A 22,428-nucleotide genomic window follows, 5' to 3' on the forward strand; every position below is an offset into this window, starting at 1 on the left:
GGCTATGTGTGTACGTGCGCCTATGGTGTCTTCGATTATTAAAAATGGGAGAAGTAATTAATGATAATGAATATTTGGTAGACACAATCTTTGAAAAAAGGCATTCTGAAGCTTTTGTGCCTTGGGATGCTTTTATGCTATTAAAAATTATTGAGAATTCCAAAGAATATTTTTAAGTCGGTAGTCTCCATAGATAGTTACAATATTAGAAATAAAAACTGAACAATTTAAAATACGAGCACACACTGTCATGCATTCCGTGAGCCATTGGAGCTACGACCCAGTAACCATAGAGGTATGATGTCACCATCAGAGCTGTGATATCACGGCTGTGGAAAGCTCTACTGTACACTTAGAAGAGAATGAGAGTGAAAATGGCAAATGACATTCAGTCTTTCTGTGAAAATAGCTTTGACCTTTTCGGGCCCCTCGACTGACAGACCTTGGGACTTCACGGATTCTCACATGACATTGGAAACCACCGTTTTAAATGATGTACGGGCTTCCTGGATGTGAAGTGATAAAAGAGGATTTAAAGCTTCACTTCTACAATTGTGTTTTTCTTTCACTTGTCTTAAAAAGTTTTAAGCTGAGAATATTGTTTAAAAAAACAAAAGGAAAATACTTTTGTTATATATTCATTTTCTGTCTCATGGTACCCTGTACTCTTTGGAGCTCATGGGGACCTCGTTTGATCCCATTTTTCTTTGTAAACAATAAGGTCGCCCAGGACTGTAATTTGTCATGTGAATATCTGTTTATCTAAGGCTTAAAAATGAATTCTGAAGATATTGGGGCATTTAGAAAAGACCATTTTCTTGTAATAAGTAGTTTCTTATTTGGAATTGTACCATTCAATGAAAGTTTTTTAAATCCATGTTTGTCACACATATTTAAAATTAAGATAAGCGGTTAGACATAACTTTTGATAATGACAAAAAATGTCACACACAGCACCATGTTAAGTAATAAGAAGAAAAGCTTTAATTGGAACCACATTATATAACAGAAATTGCTGAGTGACAATAGTTAATTCAACTTAACTTACGTGAATGGCAAGTATAGGACACCTAAAATAAAATGAGCTCTGAAGGAGTAGAGTGTTTGGGAGAAAGGAGGACGTGGGACTGCTTCTCTGAAGAAGGAAGTTTTACAATATGGTCAACTTTGTGTTATTTTTACCTCCTCATAAACGAAAATTTTATTTTCAGATTTTTCCAGCTGGGATTCTACTTCTTTGACTTTCAATCATGGAACTTGTCAAATATCCGGGGATTCGAAATTTGGTGATAAAAGGCCATTTGCCACACACTCAATGAGACCTCTGTCAGCACCCACAGAGTTTGGACAGATGCCCGTAATAGACAAACGAAAGACGCAGGTTGTAGGTGTGTTCCTCTTACATAATTCTTCCCTCCATGAATTGTGTGAATCACAGCTACAAGAAAACAGAGAAAGCAAAGAAGGAAATAAAAAAAAAAACAGAAAGAGTTCAACCCTAGCCCACCTCTGTGTAGGTTGATCGTAGTTATGAATTTCCTATAGTCATTTTGTAGCAAAATCTGCTTTATGTTTACGCAACTCACAGCCAAATGGAATAAGTTTTAGCAAGACATTGGCATTCTTCCTCAATCAGAGTAACATAAGGAAATAAGAAAGGGAATAAGGAGAAAGGGTGAATCCATTTAGACTAGTATTTCACGTACCCTGGGGAGTATATATGCATACATGCACACATATATAGGTACATATGTATATATGTGTATATATATATATATATATATATATATATATATATATCTGTGTATATGTGTATGTATATAAATATATAAATATAAATATATACACACACACACACACAGATATACAGCAGAGGAAGTAAAAGTTCTTCATGTATTAATTGCCCACCAGTTGTATCAGTAACATTCACTCTACTATAGTCTTCAGGGGTGTTCCCAAACAAATATTTTTACATCACTTGAATCTGACGCTTTCAAAGTTCTGTGTTTTTCTATTGTGTATTTACAATGTATTTGAATTTTTTTTCTTTTAACAGTGGATGAGTGTTCTCAATGCGACCCTGCAAGCAGGTAGGATTTTATGGATTTCTAAAATTGCATGTTAACTAAGAGACTGCGGAGAGAAGCCAGTAAGCTTTAATGAGTGTTCTGCTCTGGGCTAGACCCTATACTATGTGCCTACCATTGGTTATCCCAGGTCATCGGCACAGTTGATTTGCAAAGTAGCTGTGCTGTTCGGCTGTTTTTATTCATTAGAGGAGTGTGGTTCCAGGAGGTGGATTAATTGACACTTGGTTCCATAGTTACCAAGTGGCTAACCCGTGATGTGACCTTCAGCCTGCTTGGCTTCCCAAGTCCGTTCTCTTGTCCCTCAGCCTGTACTGAGAAGTGCCTGGACAGGTCTGGATTCAAGATTCAGGTGCACGTCAGGTGGCCTCAGAGAGTCCCGTTTAGTGATGCCTTAATGCTGATTTAGAAGTTTCCTATCAAGCCCAGTTAGCCCAAGCTTTTGTCTTAATGTACTTGACAATTGCAGCAGTCACGAGAACCTTGTTTTCACCATCAGTGTTGAGGGCAGATGTCAGTTCGCTGTGGCCACAGAACCACAGGTTGTACATAAGCAAGACCTAATCAGATAAATGTTTTCAGGTATAATGCGATGTACCCTTCTTGGGACGAATTGTTGTTCTGTAAGTGAAGATCATCTATGTATAGACTGTTGTGCTAATTCAGCACAAATTGAGAGGATATTTCTAATTGACTTCTCTACTTACTGACTCCTCAGACTGTGTTTTCCTTCTGGCTAATACCTTTACCTTGTTCTAGGAAGTTTTTTCTCTTTTTCCAGAGTCTTTCTTCCTTCTTCCATGACTTTTCTTGATTTTTTACCTTTTTCTCTGCTTTACTCGGGGTAGTTTTGTTGCTGTTGTTGTGTTATTTATTTCCACTTCTGCCAGCTAAGTATTCTCCATTTTTCTTGACAGAATCAAAAGTACATAGAATTCCAGGTGTTGAATGAATGTTATCAATTAATTATTCAAAACACCCCCTAGTATTTCATGCTGCCATTAATGTTTTGGTCAAGTGGTTGATCACATGAGGAGTTTGAACTGTAAGAGATTGAAGTGACTTCTTTGAGTACAGTGAGTGATGAAATGAGATTAGTATAGGTTTCTAAGCCCAGTACACTTCCTTCTTTATCATCCTTTGGGTGAGTGTTTTAATTATGGAAAGCTCTAGTGAATGCAATGGAAGAGGCTAAGAATGGAATTAGCAGGGGAATCCACGTTTCAAGAGGAACAACACAGGTTGGGATAGGAATAAGGCTCTTAGAGCAGAGATTAGATAGAGATCAGATGAGGGAAAAGAGATCAGAATGGGAGGGTATGACAAGGTAAAGAGAAATTACAGGAAGAAAGGACACAGGATGTTGGTAGTTGTCTAAAAAAGCAGATTAAAATAAGGGGCTCAAGGGCGTCCTGCCTGAACAGGTTGCTGCTGTTTTGTTTGTTGAATTGGAGGAACCAGCAAAATTTAAGGTTTGTATGAAAACATATTAAACCTTTGAGCCTCTGGAAACATTCTCTTTATAGCAAGTAGGAATGTGGTATCATCCACCTGCACCCGAAATTACAGAGGGGGTCCCCTTGAGTCCAAAGGCACTGGAGATTGCTGAACTACATAGATCAGCACAAGACACCACGGCAGGTGTCTTGTCACCTCTACCTCTTTGCCCAACGCGCTGATGTCCTTCCCATGGAGATGGAGGGTTGGGCAGAGGGAGGACTGATTGTGAAACCAGTAATGGAGTTGGGTAGGTGGTAACGTGCCTGTGTTGGGAGTGGATGACTGAGGCTCCATTTAGCTTGTTTTCCAGGAACAGGGAAATAGAGAACTCCTACTGTGGGTCATTTGAGCCCAACCTTGTTTCAGGAGTCTATGCCTTCGTAGGCTGAAGTTTTCAAGGTTGGAGATTGCCAGGAAGCTTTGCGGACAAGTGATCTGGGAGTGGGGAGGCTAACAACGTACATATTTGTTCTTTGACTTTTGTACATGTAAGTTGCAAACATTTCATGCATTTCAGGGACCTCACTGTAGTGTTTTTGAGTGAAAACAAGGAATGGGATAAGTTTAGTAACTGCTTTCTATGTTAAAGAAGCAAGACTGCCGTTTTTGACCCACACAGATTAATCTTTGAACCAGGGACAGACCGTGGAGAAGGCTCAGTGTATCATTCTATCTTGATTTAGGTCATTGCTTTTGTCCCAGTTCAGGTTCCTATTGTCAGCTATTAATTGCGTTTTCAATTCAGCCTTCAGGACTTTGGTGAAAACAAGGTACTCTCAGGTGTTGCCAACATGTTTGCTGTCGTTTTTTGTTATGGAAACTTAGAGTGTATCTTCATTAAATATTGCACGAGTTGGGAGTGGTGGAGGCAGCAATAGATAACTGATAGCTTTTCTAGAACATCATCTAAATTTTAATCGTATCAAGAAACTTCATTTCATATGCAGATAGCTGAATTGTACTCCTTTTGTTGTTGTTGTTGCTGCCTTTGTAAAGAAATGAACTCACTTGTGTCTGTTGTGTATCTTTCCCCGGAAGTCTTTCCTGGAAACCTGGCAGTGATGATTCATGGTCTACGTCAGATGATGGACTCTTCGATGTTGGTACCAAGGTAAAAGGCTCCTGTGTGAAATTAACTGTTGTGCTCTTAATTTAGTTTTGTGTAGCGCCAAGTTGTAAAATTTAGTAGTGCTCCACCTATCATTGTTTTATATTTGTTATGGAAAATTGGTCAGCATGAACCATTTTATAACATATGACCATTTGATGCTTCGTTGTTTTGTTGTTGTTCTTTTAACTTTAGTAAGTATCGAAGTTGGGAGCTGAGAAAAGAAGGGTCTGGGAAATGTATTGTGATAGTAAAATTCTATAGGGAGTTTTCCCACAGTGACGGAGATATGCAATTTGGTTAAAGGTAAGGATTCTTAATGTGATTTTTACGTTATACCAGCCTGACTTTTATCATACTCGTGCCTAAATGGAATCTTTAATGGATCAGGTACTCATTGTAACAGTCATGAATTCTTCCTGATACCTTTCAGTTTTAAAACTATATAGCATATGACATATAGTTTTATTTTTTTACGCTATGTATGTTGGTATGGTATACTTGTTAGGAGGGAGTGTTTTCTCCATTATTTTTTCACTTACATCCCGTGGACATTCCATATTATTTTATATTAGTTTCCGGTATACCAGGTTCATCATTTAGACTTAAAATAATAGTAGAAGTTTTGAAAGTTTAGAATTCATGTTGTCTATCTCAAAACCCATATTACAAAGGGATTCCACTATGTTCTAAATCATTGCATTGTGAATATTTTAAATGTCTTTATCTAATTGAAGAGTATATGTTTTGTATAAAATAATAACCAATTTGAAAAGCAGAGATTCTTTTTTTTTTTTCAAGTTTAGTGTTTTAATGGCGTGTTTGATTACATGGTTTTTGATGCGTGGGCCCCTGTGCCCGTATAAGCAAGAGCGACACAGATTTTCATTTAACTGATATGCTGAAATACTCCATAGTAAAATCAACACTTGTTCTGTACCTATTCTGTAACAAGCATGATCTGATTTAATCCTCAGAATAGCTTTGTCAAGGAAGGGAATCCTCATGTTCAGAGATAAGGAAATGGAGTCCAAGGCAATCTAGGCAGCATGTCTTGCAGTAGCCAGGGAAAAGTTTGAGGGTTTGATGCAAAATCCACTTGGCTCCAAAGCTGATGATGCTCTTAGCTGCTCCCTATAAAAACATGTCCGTGAGATTTTATGCCCATTGACCATGATGCATTGACCAAAGTAAAGAAAGGAGCCGTGTTTGCAAAAGACAGGATCCTTTCTTTACTCTGGTGAAAAGCAGAGATTCTTAAAAACTACATAATAAAATATCAAATTTCAGAAAGTTTTTAGTTTAAATGTAAAATTTTTCATTTCTGTTATAGTTGACATTCAATGATGTCAGCCTCAGGTGTACAGCATAGTAGTTAGGCATTTCTATAATGTGTAAAGTGGTACCCTGATTAGTGTGGTATACCTGACACCATACTTAGTTATTACAGTGTTATTTACTATATCTTTGTGCTGTACTTGACATCTACATGACTATTTTATAACTGCCAATTTGTACTTCTTAACCCTTTAACCTTTTCAGTTTGTTCCCCAATACTCTTCCCTCTGAGCAACGATCAGTTAGTTCTCTGCACCTATGAGTTTGTTTCTTTTTTCTATGTTCATTTATTTTTTTTTACATATCACCAATAGGTGAAATCATGTGGTGTTTGCCTTTCTCTATCTGACTTTTTTCACTTCGAATAATACCCTCTAGGTCCACGCACATTGTCGCAAATGGTAAGATTTTGTTCTTTGTTTACAGCCAAGTAGTATGTTGTTGTGTATATGTACCACTTCTTCTTTATCCACTACGATGGATACTTCAGTTATTTCTTTATCTGGAGTATTGTAACTAATGTAAATAGAACCATACAGATGCATACATGTTTCAAATCAGTGTTTGGGATTTCTGCGGAGAAAAACCCAGAAGTGGGATTGCTATGCCACCTGGTAGTTCTATTTTCAAATTTTTGAGGAGCTTCCATATTGTTTTCCATTGTGTCTGGTCAGATTTGCAGTCCCACCAACAGTGCACGGGGCTTCCCTTCACATCCTCATCAACATTGGTTGTTTGTTGATTTATTGATGACGGCCATTCTGACAGGTGTGAGGTGGTAGCTCATTGTGCTTTTAATTTGCATCGCTCTGATGATTAGTGGCACTGAGCGTGTTTTCGTATGTCTCTTGGCTATCTGTGTGACCTCTTTGGAGAAAAGTCTATTCAAGTACTCTTCTCATTTTGTAATTGCATTGTCTTTTGGTGTTACGTTTTATGAGTTCCTTATGTGTTTTGGATATCTTCTCCCATTCATCTGGTCGTGTTTTCATTTTGTTGATGGTTTCTATTACTGTGCAAAAATTTTTGAGTTTGATGTCATATATATGGCTCTTGTAGTCCTATCCATTCTGCCACCTTATGTCTTGACTGAAACATTTAACCTATTTACATTTAAAGTAATTTTTATACGTATGTAATTATTGCCATTTTATTATTCATATTTCTCCTCCTCCTCCTCCTCCTCCTCCTCCTCCTCCTCTTCCTCCTCCTCCTCCTCTTCCTCTTTCTACTTCTACTTCTTTTTTCAAGTCCTCGTTTCACATTTCTTGATACTGGTTTGTTGGTGCTGATGCCATCATCTTTTTCTCTGGCAAGTCTTTACCTCTCCTTTGATTCGAAATGAGAGCCTGGCCGGATGCAGTAATAGTAATCTTGGTTGTAGATTATTGCTTTTCATCACTTTCAATATTTCTTGCCAATCTCTTCTGACCTGCAAATTTTCTCTTGAGAGATCACCTGACAGTCTTATGAGATCTCCATTGTACGTGACTAACTACTTTTCTCTTGATGGTTTTAATATTCTCTCCATGTCCTAACCCTTTGGAATTTTAATTATGATATGTTTTGGTGTGGACCTGTTTGGGTTCATTTTGTTTGGAACTCTTTGTGTTTCCTACGCTTGTGTGTCTATCTCCTTCTCCAGGTTAGGAAAGGTTTCCATCATTGTGTATTCCAATAGGTTTTCAATTCCTGCTCTCTCTCTCTCTCTTCTCCTTTAGATAGCCTTACGTATGTTGTTACACCTGATATTGTCCCAGACATCCCTTAAAGCACTTTCTGTTTTATTTATATTTTTATATTCATTTTTTCTCTGTTCTGATTGGGTGTTTGTGCTACCTTGTCTACCAAATCACTATTGAACCTCTGCTTCACCAAATGTGGTGCTGATTCCATCTATAAATTATTCATTTCAGATATTGTATTTTTCATTTCAGACTTTTTTTAAACGATTTCTGTGTCCTTTTTATGTTTGCTGTCTCTCCGTTGAAGTTTTACTTACTTTGTCTATTCTTCCCCTAATTTCATCTAGCATCCCTATAATCAGTATTTTGAACTCTGTATCTGGTATATTGCTTGTCTCCGTTTGGTTTACCTCTTTTTCTAGAGTTTTATCCTGTTCTTTCATTAGAGAAATGTTTCTTTCTCTCCTTTTTCCACTGCCTCTCTGTGTTTGTTTCTCTGTATTCTGTAGATCTGCTAATTCTCCTCATCTTGACAGTATTGCCTTACATACCAGGTGTCGTGTGGGGCCCAGTGGTACAGTCTCCCCGGTCACCTGAGCCGGGTGCTCCAGAAGCTCGTGTGGGTGGTGTGTGCCCTCCTGTTGTACTTGAGCCTTATTGCTGTTGGCACATCTGGGTGTGGAATTGACCCTCAGGACGACTGGCTGTGACTACAGTAGATGAACCCCTGTGTGTGGGCTGACCCCACAGAGTGAGATCGGCTGTAGCAGGGCTCCCGTGTCTGCTCAGTCCATGGATTGGGCGTGTCATTATGGAGCTATTTTGGTGATGTTCTGGTGTTGCTGAAACTGATCCCCAGGTGTGTTGGATTTGGGGCCTCTTGGGAGGGGCTGTGGGGCAGGCCCAAGTCAGCTGCTGTTTGTGCCCAACCAGGAGCCACCTAGGGGAAGCTACAAAGTGACCTATTGTTGGCAGCTGCCTTTGTGGGTTTGGAGGCACCGGGGAGAGGCTATGCTGTGACACAAGACAGGCTGATGGATAGGATCCTAGAAAGAAACGGAAGTCCTCAATATCATAAATTGCAGCCCGAGTGGCTGTTGTAAACTAGAATTGTGATGATGCAACACCTCTGCTTCCTGAGTGACTCCCCATTACGTGAGGGTAGAATTCATCTGCTAGCATAACATGTGCCTTCTTTGATTTGGTTCTGATTCTGCAGTTGTCTCTCCATCCCTTTCTCAGAGTTCCAGGCTTACCTCATTCCTTTGCTGCCCTCACTTACAATATGTTGTTTCACACCTCCGGCTTTTGCTCCTGCTGCCCTTCTGGAATCCCCTTCATGCCTTCCCTCAGCACCTTGTATAACTTTCAAGATGCAGCCCTATCTTTGCAGTATCTGCTGAGCTTCCCTTATACAACGGATTGTCGTCTCTTTTGTGCCCTTACTATACTTTATTCACGTCAGGTGTCGAAGTGGAGAGCGGTACTTTTCTGTTGTTATTTTTCATGTATTATACTCCTACTAGAATGTAGGACAAAATGTTTCATTTCTATTTCCAGCTTCCCCTGGGTCTGTGCCTATGATGGCTACAGTAAAGTTTTCTTGTCTTACCTACGGATGGACTGAGTGAGTGAGTCAATGAGTAAATGAATAGGATGTTTTCTGAAGTTGGGTTTTTCTTTTCTTTTTTCTTTCTTTTTTTAATAGAAAGAAGCAACCAAGCCAGCCATTCGAAAAAGAGAAAATCGTGTGGATATTATTGAAAGTGCTCCACAAGACCAAGCAAACAATGGTAATTGACTTGTGTTGATGGAGCACACCAGAATAATATAAGTGGTAATTTAGTGACTATCTATGAATTCTTTCTAGCTTAAGCTCTGCTATAAAGAAATCTAACATGTGTCGATCCAAATGTGATATTCATTTCTTTTAAGCATTTTTTCCTATCTTTTGGGCAAAAGTATCCCCACTACTAACAACTGCTTCTTCTTGCAAATGCTTCGTTCCCCTGAATTCTTTTCTGCTATTACTTTTATGGAAATAAGCACGACTGAATGTGTACTTAAAATGCATAGTAATATATGTTCACATTAATGTACCTGTGACTACATTTTATAGTTATAAAGTCATCATTAGGATTAGGACAAGATGAAGATGAAGAATCACCTTGGGATTCTGAGGTACTGTCTTACACTATTATTATTATCATTACTATTTTAAATATCACCATTGAGTGATGTTAAAATGAAAAAGGTATGCTTTGACTTTACTTTCTCGCCTCTGCATTTCCTCATACAAATCATTTTTTATGGTTTATCCTATAATGAATAAACTAGCTATGTGCGTAATATAATAAGACAGCGTAGTACAATTCTGCTAACTTGCAAGTGTCACTTAAGAAAGTCAGTGTGGAATAGCATAAAACAGTAAGGCTTCCAAGTCATAAGGAATCAGTTTGGGTTGTGAAGTTAAGTTCACCTAAAAGCTAAAGAATTATTCCCGGTCAACCTATGCCCAAATGCATGACTCTGTGGTTTTTGTAGATGTGCAAATGTCCTAATGAGTCAGAAAGAAAGATTTTGGATTGTAGGGTGTTTATTTTTTAATAATTTGGAACTTGAAAAGATAATGCCTGGGACATCAAAGTATTATTATATTTGTAATGTCGAATAGATCTGCAAGAAACCGTTCCAATGAAAAAAGACCATAGTGAATAGTAATAATACGTAGGATTATACTAACAGTAATCAGCTGAGCGCTGTTTTAATACAGGACAACTGTCTTGTTCAGTTAAAATAGCATGCATTGAGTGTCTTGATGGCAACCATACTTGTAGTAATAGAAGTACAAAGTAATGATGAGCTGATGCGAGGTGACAGCTGTGGAAAGAGATAAGAAAGGTGTGATCTTCTGATACAGGCAACTGCAGCCTACTGGTCTAGACACTGTGTTTGAGGAAAGAACAGAATGGAATCCTGGATGGGTAACTCAATAGCTACAGAATCTTGGGAATAGTATAAAACACGTAGGCTTCCAAGTCATAAGGAATCGGTTTGGGTTGTGAAGTTAACTTTACCTAAAAATTAAAGTTATTCCAGTTCGAACTATGCCCAAATGCATGACTTTGTTGTTTTTGTGGATGTGTAAATATCCTAATGAAATTCAGAAAGAATTTGGATAGTAGGGTTTGTTTGTAACTTGGAACTAGGAAACATAATGTCTGGGATATCAAAGTATCATTATATTTGTATTGTCAAATAGGTCCGCAAGGACATTTTCTACAGTAGGAAAAGCCTGGTGAATACTAATAATATGTTGGATTACACTAACAACAATTTGGCTGAGTGCTGCTTTAATATGTAACAACTGTCGTGTTCAGTTAAAATAGCAAGCATTGAGTAACTTGATGGCGACCGTACTCGTAGTACTAGAAGTACAATGTAATGATGAGCCAATGTGAGATGACAGCTGTTGAAAGATATAAGAAAGGTGTGATCCTCTGATATAGGCAACTGCAGCCTACTGGTGTAGGCACTGTGTTTGACGATAAGAACACACTAGAATCCGGGATCGGTCACTTACTAGCTGTGGGATCTTGGGGAAACTTCTTTTTAACCTGTCAGATGTCAGTGACCTCATTTGTCGTAATGGTACTTATGCCTACCTTTCAGTATGTGGAATGAACTAATGTGGTAACAAATGTGAAAACACTTTGCGAAGTGTAAAGGGAGCTATAGAAATATAAAATCAATGATCACAGTGGGCCGTAGTGACTTACTAAATGGTGAGGACACTTTCTGTAAACCTGAAGGACAATCAAATGGCAGTAGTGTCAAGAATAGAGTGGAAAAGTTAGAAGGGGCATGTGGATTTCTAATCTGGGGGATGCTAAACTTCAGGAGACTGTGATAGGCGATACCCTGTAGATGTGTAGTGTTTCGGTAGTTGAGGCTCTGTTGGTGCAAGCTCAGTGTTTCACCTTGAGTAAATTTCTAGTTAGATACCAGCTTTGTGCTGGGCAGTTAGACACTGAATGGGGAAGTTCAGGGGTTCAGCTGTAGCTGTAGGAGCAGAAAAACAAATGAACAGTCCATTGTAAGTCACTATATCTGGGTCATTTAAAGAGAATGGAGAATGCTGGGTTAGAGAATATTGTCATGGGGGGGGCACGGTTGTAGTTGGAATAGGAGTGGGAGTGCAGTTTCGGTGGTCAGGAAAGATCTTTCTGAGGGTGACAAAAACGGCCAAGTGAAGCATGAGAAGGAGCCAGTCATGTGAAGATCTAGGAGCAAAACCTGCTGGGCAGAGACAACAATGGATCACATCTGTTCATCATTTCATTCTAATGTCTTGGAATGGCCACCAAGCAGGAAGTGGGGTAACCATCATCAAACTGTTTTCATATTTGTTGTTTTGGGTGGAAAAGAAATAAAATGTGCATAGTAAGTGTCTGGTACATTTCAGATGACTATAATAAATAAATGTTCTTATTTTTCCCTGATTAGAAATTATTATACTTTTTTGAAAAGTTGCATAACTATATATAACATTTTTCCTATCATTTATTGAAACACAATTTAATGAAAAGTTTTTCTTATCTCTTTGCCACTTGGTTCAATCATGTGTTTCTATCAAATTTTTTGTCCAATAAGAGTTCGGTTTTTCCTAGCTCTTGTTGACATAGATGAAGTAGGTTCTAAAATGTTCTGTCTAAACTCAACTGGACATACACCAAGGGTTCTTACCATGTCAAGCAAGTATCTTGTTTTAACACTAAAAAACAAGTCTGTCATTAGAAATATTTAACAGTTATATCAAGTACACTTATCAAAGTATTAGGTTGTTGTGAAAGTAATTGAGGTTTAAAAGGTTAAAAAAAATTGCAAATCTGCAATTACGTTTGCACGAACCTAATATATGCTTAAACACATATTTTTCAAAAAATCCTTTTCTTGGAGGTGATAACTTTAACATTTTCATCCTGAATTATTAACTAGAGATGGTGTGAAGTGTCCATTAATTACTAATCATCTTGTTTCCTAACCCCTTCAGCCGAGCATTGAAGTGGAAGATCCTGTTCCTAACAGAGCTGTAGGAATGGACGATGTGCAACCCTTCAGACCAGGTACACTGTGTAATACCAATTTAATTTTGGGAAGGAGTACGCAAGGACATTTGACATGCTCACAGTCTTCTATTCAGACTTACTTTCCTTTGTTACAAATTTAATTGAAGTATTTCACATAAACAACGTGATGTCATTGTTGGTATCGATGTTTGAGAAAAAAGACATCGACAGGAATAAGAAAACAAGATTTTAAAAGGGTGACTTCACTAAAATGTTTCTCCTCTTGTTTCGATATCCTAAATGTCCCAGTTTGGAACCCCTGTACTTAATAGGGGTTCTCAGAGGTTAATAATCAAACTGGAAGATACTTCCAGCGTTTCAAATGGTCATTTGAATTTTGACGTTTACCCAAGTAAGCCTCAGTTGCTACCATGTCATTTGTGTTTTAACTTTACTTCCTCTTAGTGTTGTGACACTGATGGTCTTAAGCCAACCAGATGTTCTGCTGAGCAGACACTGGCTATGTGTGTACGTGCGCCTATGGTGTCTTCGATTATTAAAAATGGGAGAAGTAATTAATGATAATGAATATTTGGTAGACACAATCTTTGAAAAAAGGCATTCTGAAGCTTTTGTGCCTTGGGATGCTTTTATGCTATTAAAAATTATTGAGAATTCCAAAGAATATTTTTAAGTCGGTAGTCTCCATAGAAAGTTACAATATTAGAAATAAAAACTGAACAATTTAAAATACGAGCACACACAGTCATGCATTGCGTGAGCCATTGGAGCTACGACCCAGTAACCATAGAGCTATGATGTCACCATCAGAGCTGTGATATCACGGCTGTGGAAAACTCTACTGTACATTTAGAAGAGAATGAGAGTGAAAATGGCAAATGACATTCAGTCTTTCTGTGAAAATAGCTTTGACCTTTTCGGGCCCCTCGACTGACAGACCTTGGGACTTCACGGATTCTCACATGACATTGGAAACCACCGTTTTAAATGATGTACGGGCTTCCTGGATGTGAAGTGATAAAAGAGGCTTTAAAGCTTCACTTCTACAGTTGTTGTGGTTTTCTTTCACTTGTCTCATAGATTTAAGCTGAGATTGTGTTTAAAAAGCAAAAGGAAAATGTTTTGTTATGTATTTGTTTTCTGTCTCATGGTGCCCTGTACTCTTTGGAGCTCATGGGGACCCAGTTTGATCCCATTTTTCCTTGGAAACAATAAGGTCGCCCAGGACTGTAATTTGTCATATGAATATCTATTTATCTAAGGTTTAAAAACGAATTCTGAAGATATTGGAGCATTTAGAAAAGACCATTTTCTTATAATAAATAGTTTCTTATTTGAAGTAGTACGATTCATTAAAAGTTTTTGTAAACCCATGTTTGTCATGCATATTTAAACTTAAGTGGTTACACATAACTTTTGACAGTAACAAAAAAAAGCATACCCTGCACCATCTTAACTATTAAGAAGGAAATATTTAATTGGAAACACATTATGTAATAGAAATTGCTGCGTGACAATAGTTAATTAAACTTACCTATGTAAATGGCAAGTGTAGGACACCTAAAATAAAATGTATTCTGAAGGAATAGTGTGTTTGGGGGAAAAGAGGACGTGTGACTGCTTCTCTGAAAAAGGAAGTTTTACAAGATAGTCAACTTTGTGTTATTTTTACATCCTGATAAATGAAAACTTAATCCCAGAATTCAGATTGGGATTCTACTTCTTTGACCTCCAATCATGAAACTGGTCAAAGATGCAGGGATTGGAAAGTTGGTGATAAAAGGCCATTTGCATCACACTCCATGAGCAAAACTCTGTCAGCATCCACAGAGTTTGGACAGATGACCGTAATAGATAAACTAGAGACTCAGATTGTAGGTGTGTTTCTGTTATGTAATTATAGGCTCCATGACTTGAGTGAATCACAGCTACCAGAAAACAGAGAAAGCAAAGAAGGAAATAAAGAAACAGAAAGTGTTCAACTCTAGCCCACCTCTATGTAGGTTGATCGTAGTTCTGACTTTCCAATAGTCATTTTGTGGCAAAATCTACTTCATGTTTACTCTGTTTATGGAACTTAACAGCCAAACAGAATGACTTTTAGCAAGACATTGGCATTCTTCCTGAACCACAATAATATATGGAAATAAGAAAGATAATGAGGTGAAAGCGTGATTTCCTTTAGACTAGTATTTAGCATACTCTGGGGAGTGGGCAGCAGAATTATACTTAGAACATTAGGACCAGATGGGAAAACTTCATAAAGATCTAAAGGTTGCCTAGTGAAACAAAACATAGTTTCTTAGCTTTAGTTTTATATTCTGAATTCAAAAGTATCAGTTAAAACTGTATGTATTGTAAATGAAAAAGCACCTTCCGAAACCAACAATCAAATATTTCTTGGATTTTCTATGGCTTTATATATTTTAGAATTGACTTTCCCAGCAGTGATGGGAATCTCAGCTGTGTCCGCAGTCTGTCTCCTCTTCTCTGTCTTCTTCCTTAAACCCCAGTGCTGAATCCTCAAAGGTGAAAAGAAATTTTCAGAATAGTAGAGGAAAACATTTCAGATATAAGGAAGGGTGTACACTGATAAATGCATCAGAAGTAAGTCATTCTGGAAACAATGAATGACATTGCAGTTGAATCTTAGGGTGTTGTTCAAAAGGTATATTACGAGGTAGAGAACAGAGTATATAGTGCAACTCGATGTGTTTGTACTGCATTTCTAAATTGTAGGGTTTTTTTCTGATTGTTTTTCTATCGATGTTCATTGAATGAATTTGTGGATGAATTTTTGACATGTTTGTATGCCTTTCACTTTGTGACATCTCATATTTCCCAAATGGTTTGTTAGCTAATTAGAAGTGTTAGCTAATTAGAAGTATTTCTTAAGTAAAGTAAATATTCAGGAAAAGATGACGCTTAATTTGAAGTCTCAGTTGATAAGATGTTATTTTCTGTATTTATAAAGATTATAGCTTTTATCTAATTGTTCTAAGTAGTTCGTTTTAACTAATACATAGATTTGTCAGCAGGACAACACCTAGGAATGACATCAGAGGAAGGACAAGCGAGGCTTGATGGAAACGAAAAGAACTACACACATGTATGTGAAATTTAATTTTAAATTTCTAGTATAATATGGTTTTCTGTGCTTTAATAATATAATAGAGTCCAATTGAAATTACCTTCCATGCTAGCCTTTTAGAGTCAAAAGGTCATAACTGAATGATATTTATAACATTTGAACTAGTTACAAAACTTAAAATGTTGTTAGAATCTATAGATATTCATAGCTCAACTTTATCTTTGGATTGAGGCAAAAAAAATAATAATAAAGTCCTGAATGTTGTTTGCTCCTTTAATTTTTATAACTCCCTTAAATAAAAAAGAAAGTAACATCAAATACTGAATCACATGATGAGACAGTTGAAATTATGAACCATGTAAAAATGATGGTATTCTATAATGTTGTAAAGATTTTGTTGGGTATCCGATGGACATGCGTCCTATTTGGGAGACCACCTCAGGGATACTGTGGATACCTGATCATGGCATTGTACATCAGAAGCTAAACATTAATAAATGCCAACTATAATTTTATATATATAATGTGATGGTTCAGTGTGAGGTCGGAGGGATAGTGGATGGGGGGACGGGGGTTCACAGTATGAGGGATATAAATGATGAACGTCTAAGTATTACCTTGTTTTGTACACCTGAAACTAATAAATAAATTAATTAATTAAAAAAAAAATGATGGCCACTGATTCAGGCTCACGTGAAAGGAGTCATGATTTTCAGGGGTTCAAAATGTGCAGTTCCGTATGGCTGGTCACTAAGGCCAAGGTTAGAGATGGATTCTTCCTTGTGACCTCTGTGTAATGGACTCTGCGTCTACATTCAGGGAGAGAATGGGGTCATGCACTCAACTCAACTGCTTTTTAAGAGAATCACATCTTCTCAGGATGGGACCTTTGGTTGTTAGGACACAAACAGTAACTTTCTAATATCTTTCCTTTCAGTGTAGGAAATCAGTAAATATGATTTAATTTTTTGTCTGCTCTTACTAGTGGGTATTGAATAAGTTAGAATTGGATGCAACAGATAATTATATCAATGTATAACACAATGTGTAACACTCATAGTGTATAATGTGAATTAATATTTAGGAATTTACTTCTCTTACTGATTGATGTTAATGATGTGGGCTTCTAATTAAAGTTTGCCTATTCTCCAGTTATTAATCTTTAAAAGATATTCTTAAATTCACTGTAGGGGCTCACTATTTAAGACATGGTGAGGTGAACTATTTTAAATGAGAAAGCCTCTGTGACATTAAAAATCATCTACTGTTTCATTTTTTGGGTGGATTTAACATATAACCAATTGTTTAGTTCAAACAGTGACAAAATTAGTTTTGCGGATTCATGTTTTTCTTCTAATTTAGACTAAGGCAAGTTATTTTTCACTTTCTAATTAAAGTCCGATAATTTGGGAGTAAGTAAACGTAGATTAAGATTTTTAACAGTTAAATTTTAGTTATATTCTAATTTTTCTTTGTTCATATTCGATTCTCTAGGTTGTACAAGAGGAAAACAACACTCAGAGGCCACTTTCCCGAGAACAGGACAACAAAATATTACATGACACAGTTCTGACCAATTGCCTTCAACAACAAAAGGAGACAGAAATAAATCTTAAGAAAATGAATTCTGAGGTATTTTGTTTAGTCATTTTCAAATATGTGTGTATGTACATATTTTAAAAACCAATGTTGTACATATGGGAATTGTAGAGGATTTTAAAAGTGTGTGTGTGTGTGTGTGTGTGTGTGTGTGTGTGTGTGTGTATTTTAGGGAGAGTGACATTTTTGGTCCATTGCAATAAATTATATTCTTGATTGAAATCCTTTTATGTCCAACAGTCAAGTAGTGACGTTCCCAATGTGTCATCTAAAGGGGAGGTTTTCAATACTTTTTACAGGGATCGATGAGCTTTCTACAATCTCAAAACTATTGTTACTAATAACAGAAGTTTCAATTTGAGGCAGTGATTTCATCCCCTTGCTGTATTAGTAGAGAGGTCAGTTTTCACTTCCGCTGATTGTAAGGAGTAGAAGTATAGCCAGTGCAGAGACCATCTTTTAGATCTCATTCTCCTACTTTTGAGAAAAGGAACAATTTGTTCCAAGTAGAGTCCTATTTCAGTGCTAGGAACTTTTGAAGAAAATTGTATGCCATGATGCATACTTAGTGATAATTTATTGGTGAGTGTTTTATTCAAAGAAGTCAGTGTGTTTTCCCCTATTTCTCATTTATTTCTCCTTTAAACATTATGAAAAGGAAACAACACTTAAGCAGCAGCAAATATTTTCTAACAATAATTTTCTATTTTCTAAGAAGAGCTCTATAATTTTTAGCCTATTTACCCTGAGTTTTTTTTGAAATCTAAGGCTTCTTTTGAATTTATATATTTACACTAGAAGAGCAGCAAGCACCCTATTGTAGAGTCCAAAGTCCTGGGAAAAAATCCTGAACTTGCTCATCTTTGTAATCATTCTATTTGAAATTGTGATAACGAAGAGTTTATTGATGTATAAAGAAGTGCTTAGCGTAATGCCTAGATTTATCAGTGATTAGTAGATTTCATCTTACAACTGACTCTGAAAATATTAGAAAAGTAGAATATCTTTTGAGTATTCTTGGGAAAAAAAATTCTAGGAAATGTAATCAGTCCAAATGTATGCAGAGTGAATACTCTTACTGTGGGATAGGTGTATATTCACACGGTGACCTCTATTTTAAAATGTAGTCAGACTTCTTAATCTTCTATTTGATGCCTTCTGGGTTTGCTGCCTTTCCAGTTCTGAGACTCTTAAAATTCTCTGATGATTTTAAAATTCTCTTTTTCACTTTCATGGATTCAGCATCTTATATTATTATTTTTTTAACTTTGGGGAATTTATGCTCGTATAAAGTTGGAGGTTTGGATTCAGCATTGTATTTTTACAGTGGGATATCCACGTACTGCAACCTTTTCATTATATAAACACTTAGGTTCTTCTTTAATTTCAGAGGATATCATGATATGTCATTTCATTGAGTGCTAGCTACAAGTCTCCTTTGTTTTACTTAGGATTCTGAGAGTTACGAAAAAGCAAAAGACATGTTGCATGAAAATCACGTGTTGCAGCATGAAATCGCCATACTAAGACTACAAAGGGACACACTCATAACTCAGAAGCAGGAAATGGAAAAAAAATACTTTGAGGACACTGCAAATGTAAAAGAAAAGAAGGACCGTCTTCAAAAGACAATAAAACAGAATGACGAAACGCTAACAGAAACAGTATTTGAATATAACAGACAGCTTAATGTCCCAACAGCTGAGAATACAATGCTGAACTCTCAACTGGAGAATGAAAGACAAAGCAAAGAAAGATTGAAAACAGAAGCGGAATCCAACCATCATCATGAGTTTAGTAAGCAATTAAGACCCCTACAAAATTCTTTCCAGGAATTAAGAGATAAATGCTTGCATTTCGTGGACAACATCGGGTTTGCTATGTGTAACCTAAAAGAAAACAGTGAGATTCATTCTCAGCAACTTCCTAAAGCTGGAAGTAAATCCAATAGCTTAGACACTGAGCTCCCTCACGCAAGATATGATGTCAGAGAAAGGACATTGGTTTCTGAACCTGTACTGAAAGACCTAAACCAAACTCAGTGTCAAGAGGAGGAAATTGAACACATGAATCAAAGGGAACCAGAAAAATTGAACCCGTATACTGGAAAGCTGGAATCCCTAAAGGAGGAAAGATCTGACCTACAGAGTGGAAACATGCTTCTTCGAAGGCAACTGGATGATGCATTCCACAAAAGTGACAATAATGAAAAGTCAGGAATGAATATTGAAGAGCAGCTTCAGGGGCTTAGAACAGTGCGTCAAGCTGAATGTGAAAAACAAGATCCAGTGGTGAAAGAGAGCCCTAAGGAGTTAGTCAGCAAATTGAATCACTTGAAAGGAAGAATGTGCCAGTATGAAAACGATAAATCAGAAAGAGAGGTAAGTATCCAGAAAGATAGTTTTCACATTTCCTGAAAGAAAATTCAATGTTCAAATATTTGATGATGGCTAAATGTTGAATCTAGCAGAATATTAAAAATATATAGATTACAAATGTATTTGCTCTAACAGCTTAAAAGCATACATTGTATCCAGCAAACAAAACTTAGACCTGTGAGGTGCTTTACTTTGAGTAAAGGCATTGTGTTGACTATGAAATTTTAAGGTATAAATTGTTATTAGATACATATTGATATGAATGATTTAGTCTTATACTGCTACAATAATAATTTTCATCTTTCTGTTACCACATTGTAATACCATTATGAAGCAGATAAATGGAAATGCTCCTATGCAAACTGAGTTTTTAGAGATAGAGGTTCAATTAAGTGGATTACCTAGAGAGTTAATTCTAGATTTCCCACATGAACTGAAGTGTAGATGCTGTCCCTTTCCCTCAGTAGTTTCTTCCACATTTTAGTTGGTATAATTTTGTTTTTATTCATGTCAATTTGATATAAATTGGAACTATTTCAGTCTCAAATAATGTATTCTTAGGACCTGTGACCTCTTTAAAGGCAGCTAATTTTTCATTAAATCATAATTTGGGACAAATGTGAGGAGTTTTATCAAAACTCTACTTGATTTAATCTTCCCATTGCTATCTATAATTGTCCTTGAATATTTTTACAAATTCATTTTTCTCATCGCAAGGCCCATTTACTATCATTTGGACATAAGTTTGTCCATTTCAAAGAGAATTTAGCAGTCTCTGATTTATTAATTTGGCACTGGGTCTCCATTTTCAGACGAGTGAGGGGAGGCAGGATTCATGTGTAGCAGGAAGGGAGGTCCAGGCCATGAAGACCACTGGAATGAGTTTGCTTTTCTTCTAAGATACAGGAATCTGTTGGAAGGTTGTGAGCAGTGGACTGCATATGTGAGGACCTGTGAAGTCAATTTAAGCCTGTGATAAAAAAAGGGGGAAAACATTCCACAATGTATACTTGACGACCGCTAGTCCCACCGACATACCAATTTCCCCTTGAGATGTCAGTAGATTGTTAAGCTCTGCGGCTTCATCAGGGGAAGTGGAGAGTGGGGCTGAATCTGTTGTTCAAGTAACCTTCGTAATAGTGAGTGGGCAGCAGGATAACACCTTCTGTGTCTTACCCAGATTCAGTAGACAGAATTGTGTCCAAAAGAAGAAAACAAGGTGAACTGATGCATGGGGTGATCTTTTTCGAGTTACATATTATATTAATATGTTAGAGTTAGCAAATTTTAACATAATTTAATAGATGTGATTATAAGATCACTAACAGAATCATCTTTCTAGATGCTTGGGAGACGATTTCAACAAGAGCTACCTGACTCCACAAAAAAACTGTCTATGTCAGAGGCTTCACTGGAGGATAGATCACGTTACCGTATGAATTCAGAAGCTGAGACACAGGATTTCAAGACATTAGAGCATATCAGGAGTCAGGTATGTGTGAAATGTAACCTGTCAACAGTTCATCTATAGTTGATTAATATAAAGTGTTTTAAGACCCTGATTTTCAAGGGCAGCTTACTTTTGTGTTTTCGGTGTAATTAATTTATTATAATTTTATTATCTTTATAATGCACTTCTTCCTTAAACTCTGGCTTCCATCCTGCTATTTGCAACGTATGTTTTTTCTTATATCTATACCCTTGGTAACGTTGAGAAATAGGCAGCATTCCTCATAGAAATCGAGAGACTTTCTTCCTACTAAACAATATTTTGTAGTGATATCTCCATTACCAGGATGAAGCAGCCATTTAAAATCAGAAGATAATGCTTACTAGAACGATTCAGAAATTTGTCTTATTTCTTATCATCACTTTTGTAAATGGTTACAGCATTGGTATATATTTCATGGACTTCAAACTAACTTGTACAGAAAGTTCAGTATACAAACCAGTTGAAGTAGGCATTTCCTTCATTTTGTTTTCATTTTTGAAATATTGTAAAAGTGTAGAAATATGTTGATCATTATAGTATGTACACCCACAATAGAGAATTAAGAAAATAATCCAGATTCACTATATTTGTGTGTTTTTTAATCTTCATTGGGATGCAATCCCCATATCATATTTCACCATTTAAAATATACAATTCAATATCTCTTGTTACATTCAGAGAGATGTGGAACTATCACCACAATTATAGAACATTTCCATTACCCCCAAAAGAAACCCCACATCCCTTAGCTGTCACCCTATCTTCCTGTCTCTCCCAGCCTCAGGCAACCACCAATCTACTTTCTGTCTCTGTAGATTTGCCTACTTTGGATATTTCATGTAAATGGAATCACACGATGTGAGGTCCCTTGTGACTCGCTTCTTTCACGTAACATCACGTTTCCAGGGTTCCACCGTGTTGTAGCACACATCAGTTGTGAGCTATTTCTTCCTATTGCCCAATGTTGCTTCACCTTGTGGACAAAATACTTACCCATTCATCAGCTGATGGAACTTTGTGTTGTTTCCACTTTTTGGCTGTTAATAATTCTGCTATGAAC

At 36.8% G+C, this 22,428-nt stretch overlaps 1 protein-coding gene across 1 annotated transcript; it reads left to right on the forward strand.

Moving 5' to 3' along the window:
* Window positions 1-18,955: 18,955 nt before the first annotated feature.
* On the forward strand, window positions 18,956-21,368 carry LOC308495619 (ankyrin repeat domain-containing protein 26-like; the record flags this gene model as incomplete). Its single annotated transcript, XM_081080585.1, has 2 exons — window positions 18,956-19,879; window positions 21,219-21,368. Coding segments are annotated over exons 1-2 (1,050 nt in total), but the record flags the coding sequence as incomplete, so codon positions are not given.
* Between the last annotated feature and the right edge of the window lie 1,060 nt (window positions 21,369-22,428).

The sequence above is a fragment of the Rhinolophus hipposideros genome (assembly GCF_964194185.1).
Source record: "Rhinolophus hipposideros genome assembly, contig: HAP1_SCAFFOLD_177, whole genome shotgun sequence".
NCBI lineage: Eukaryota > Metazoa > Chordata > Mammalia > Chiroptera > Rhinolophidae > Rhinolophus > Rhinolophus hipposideros.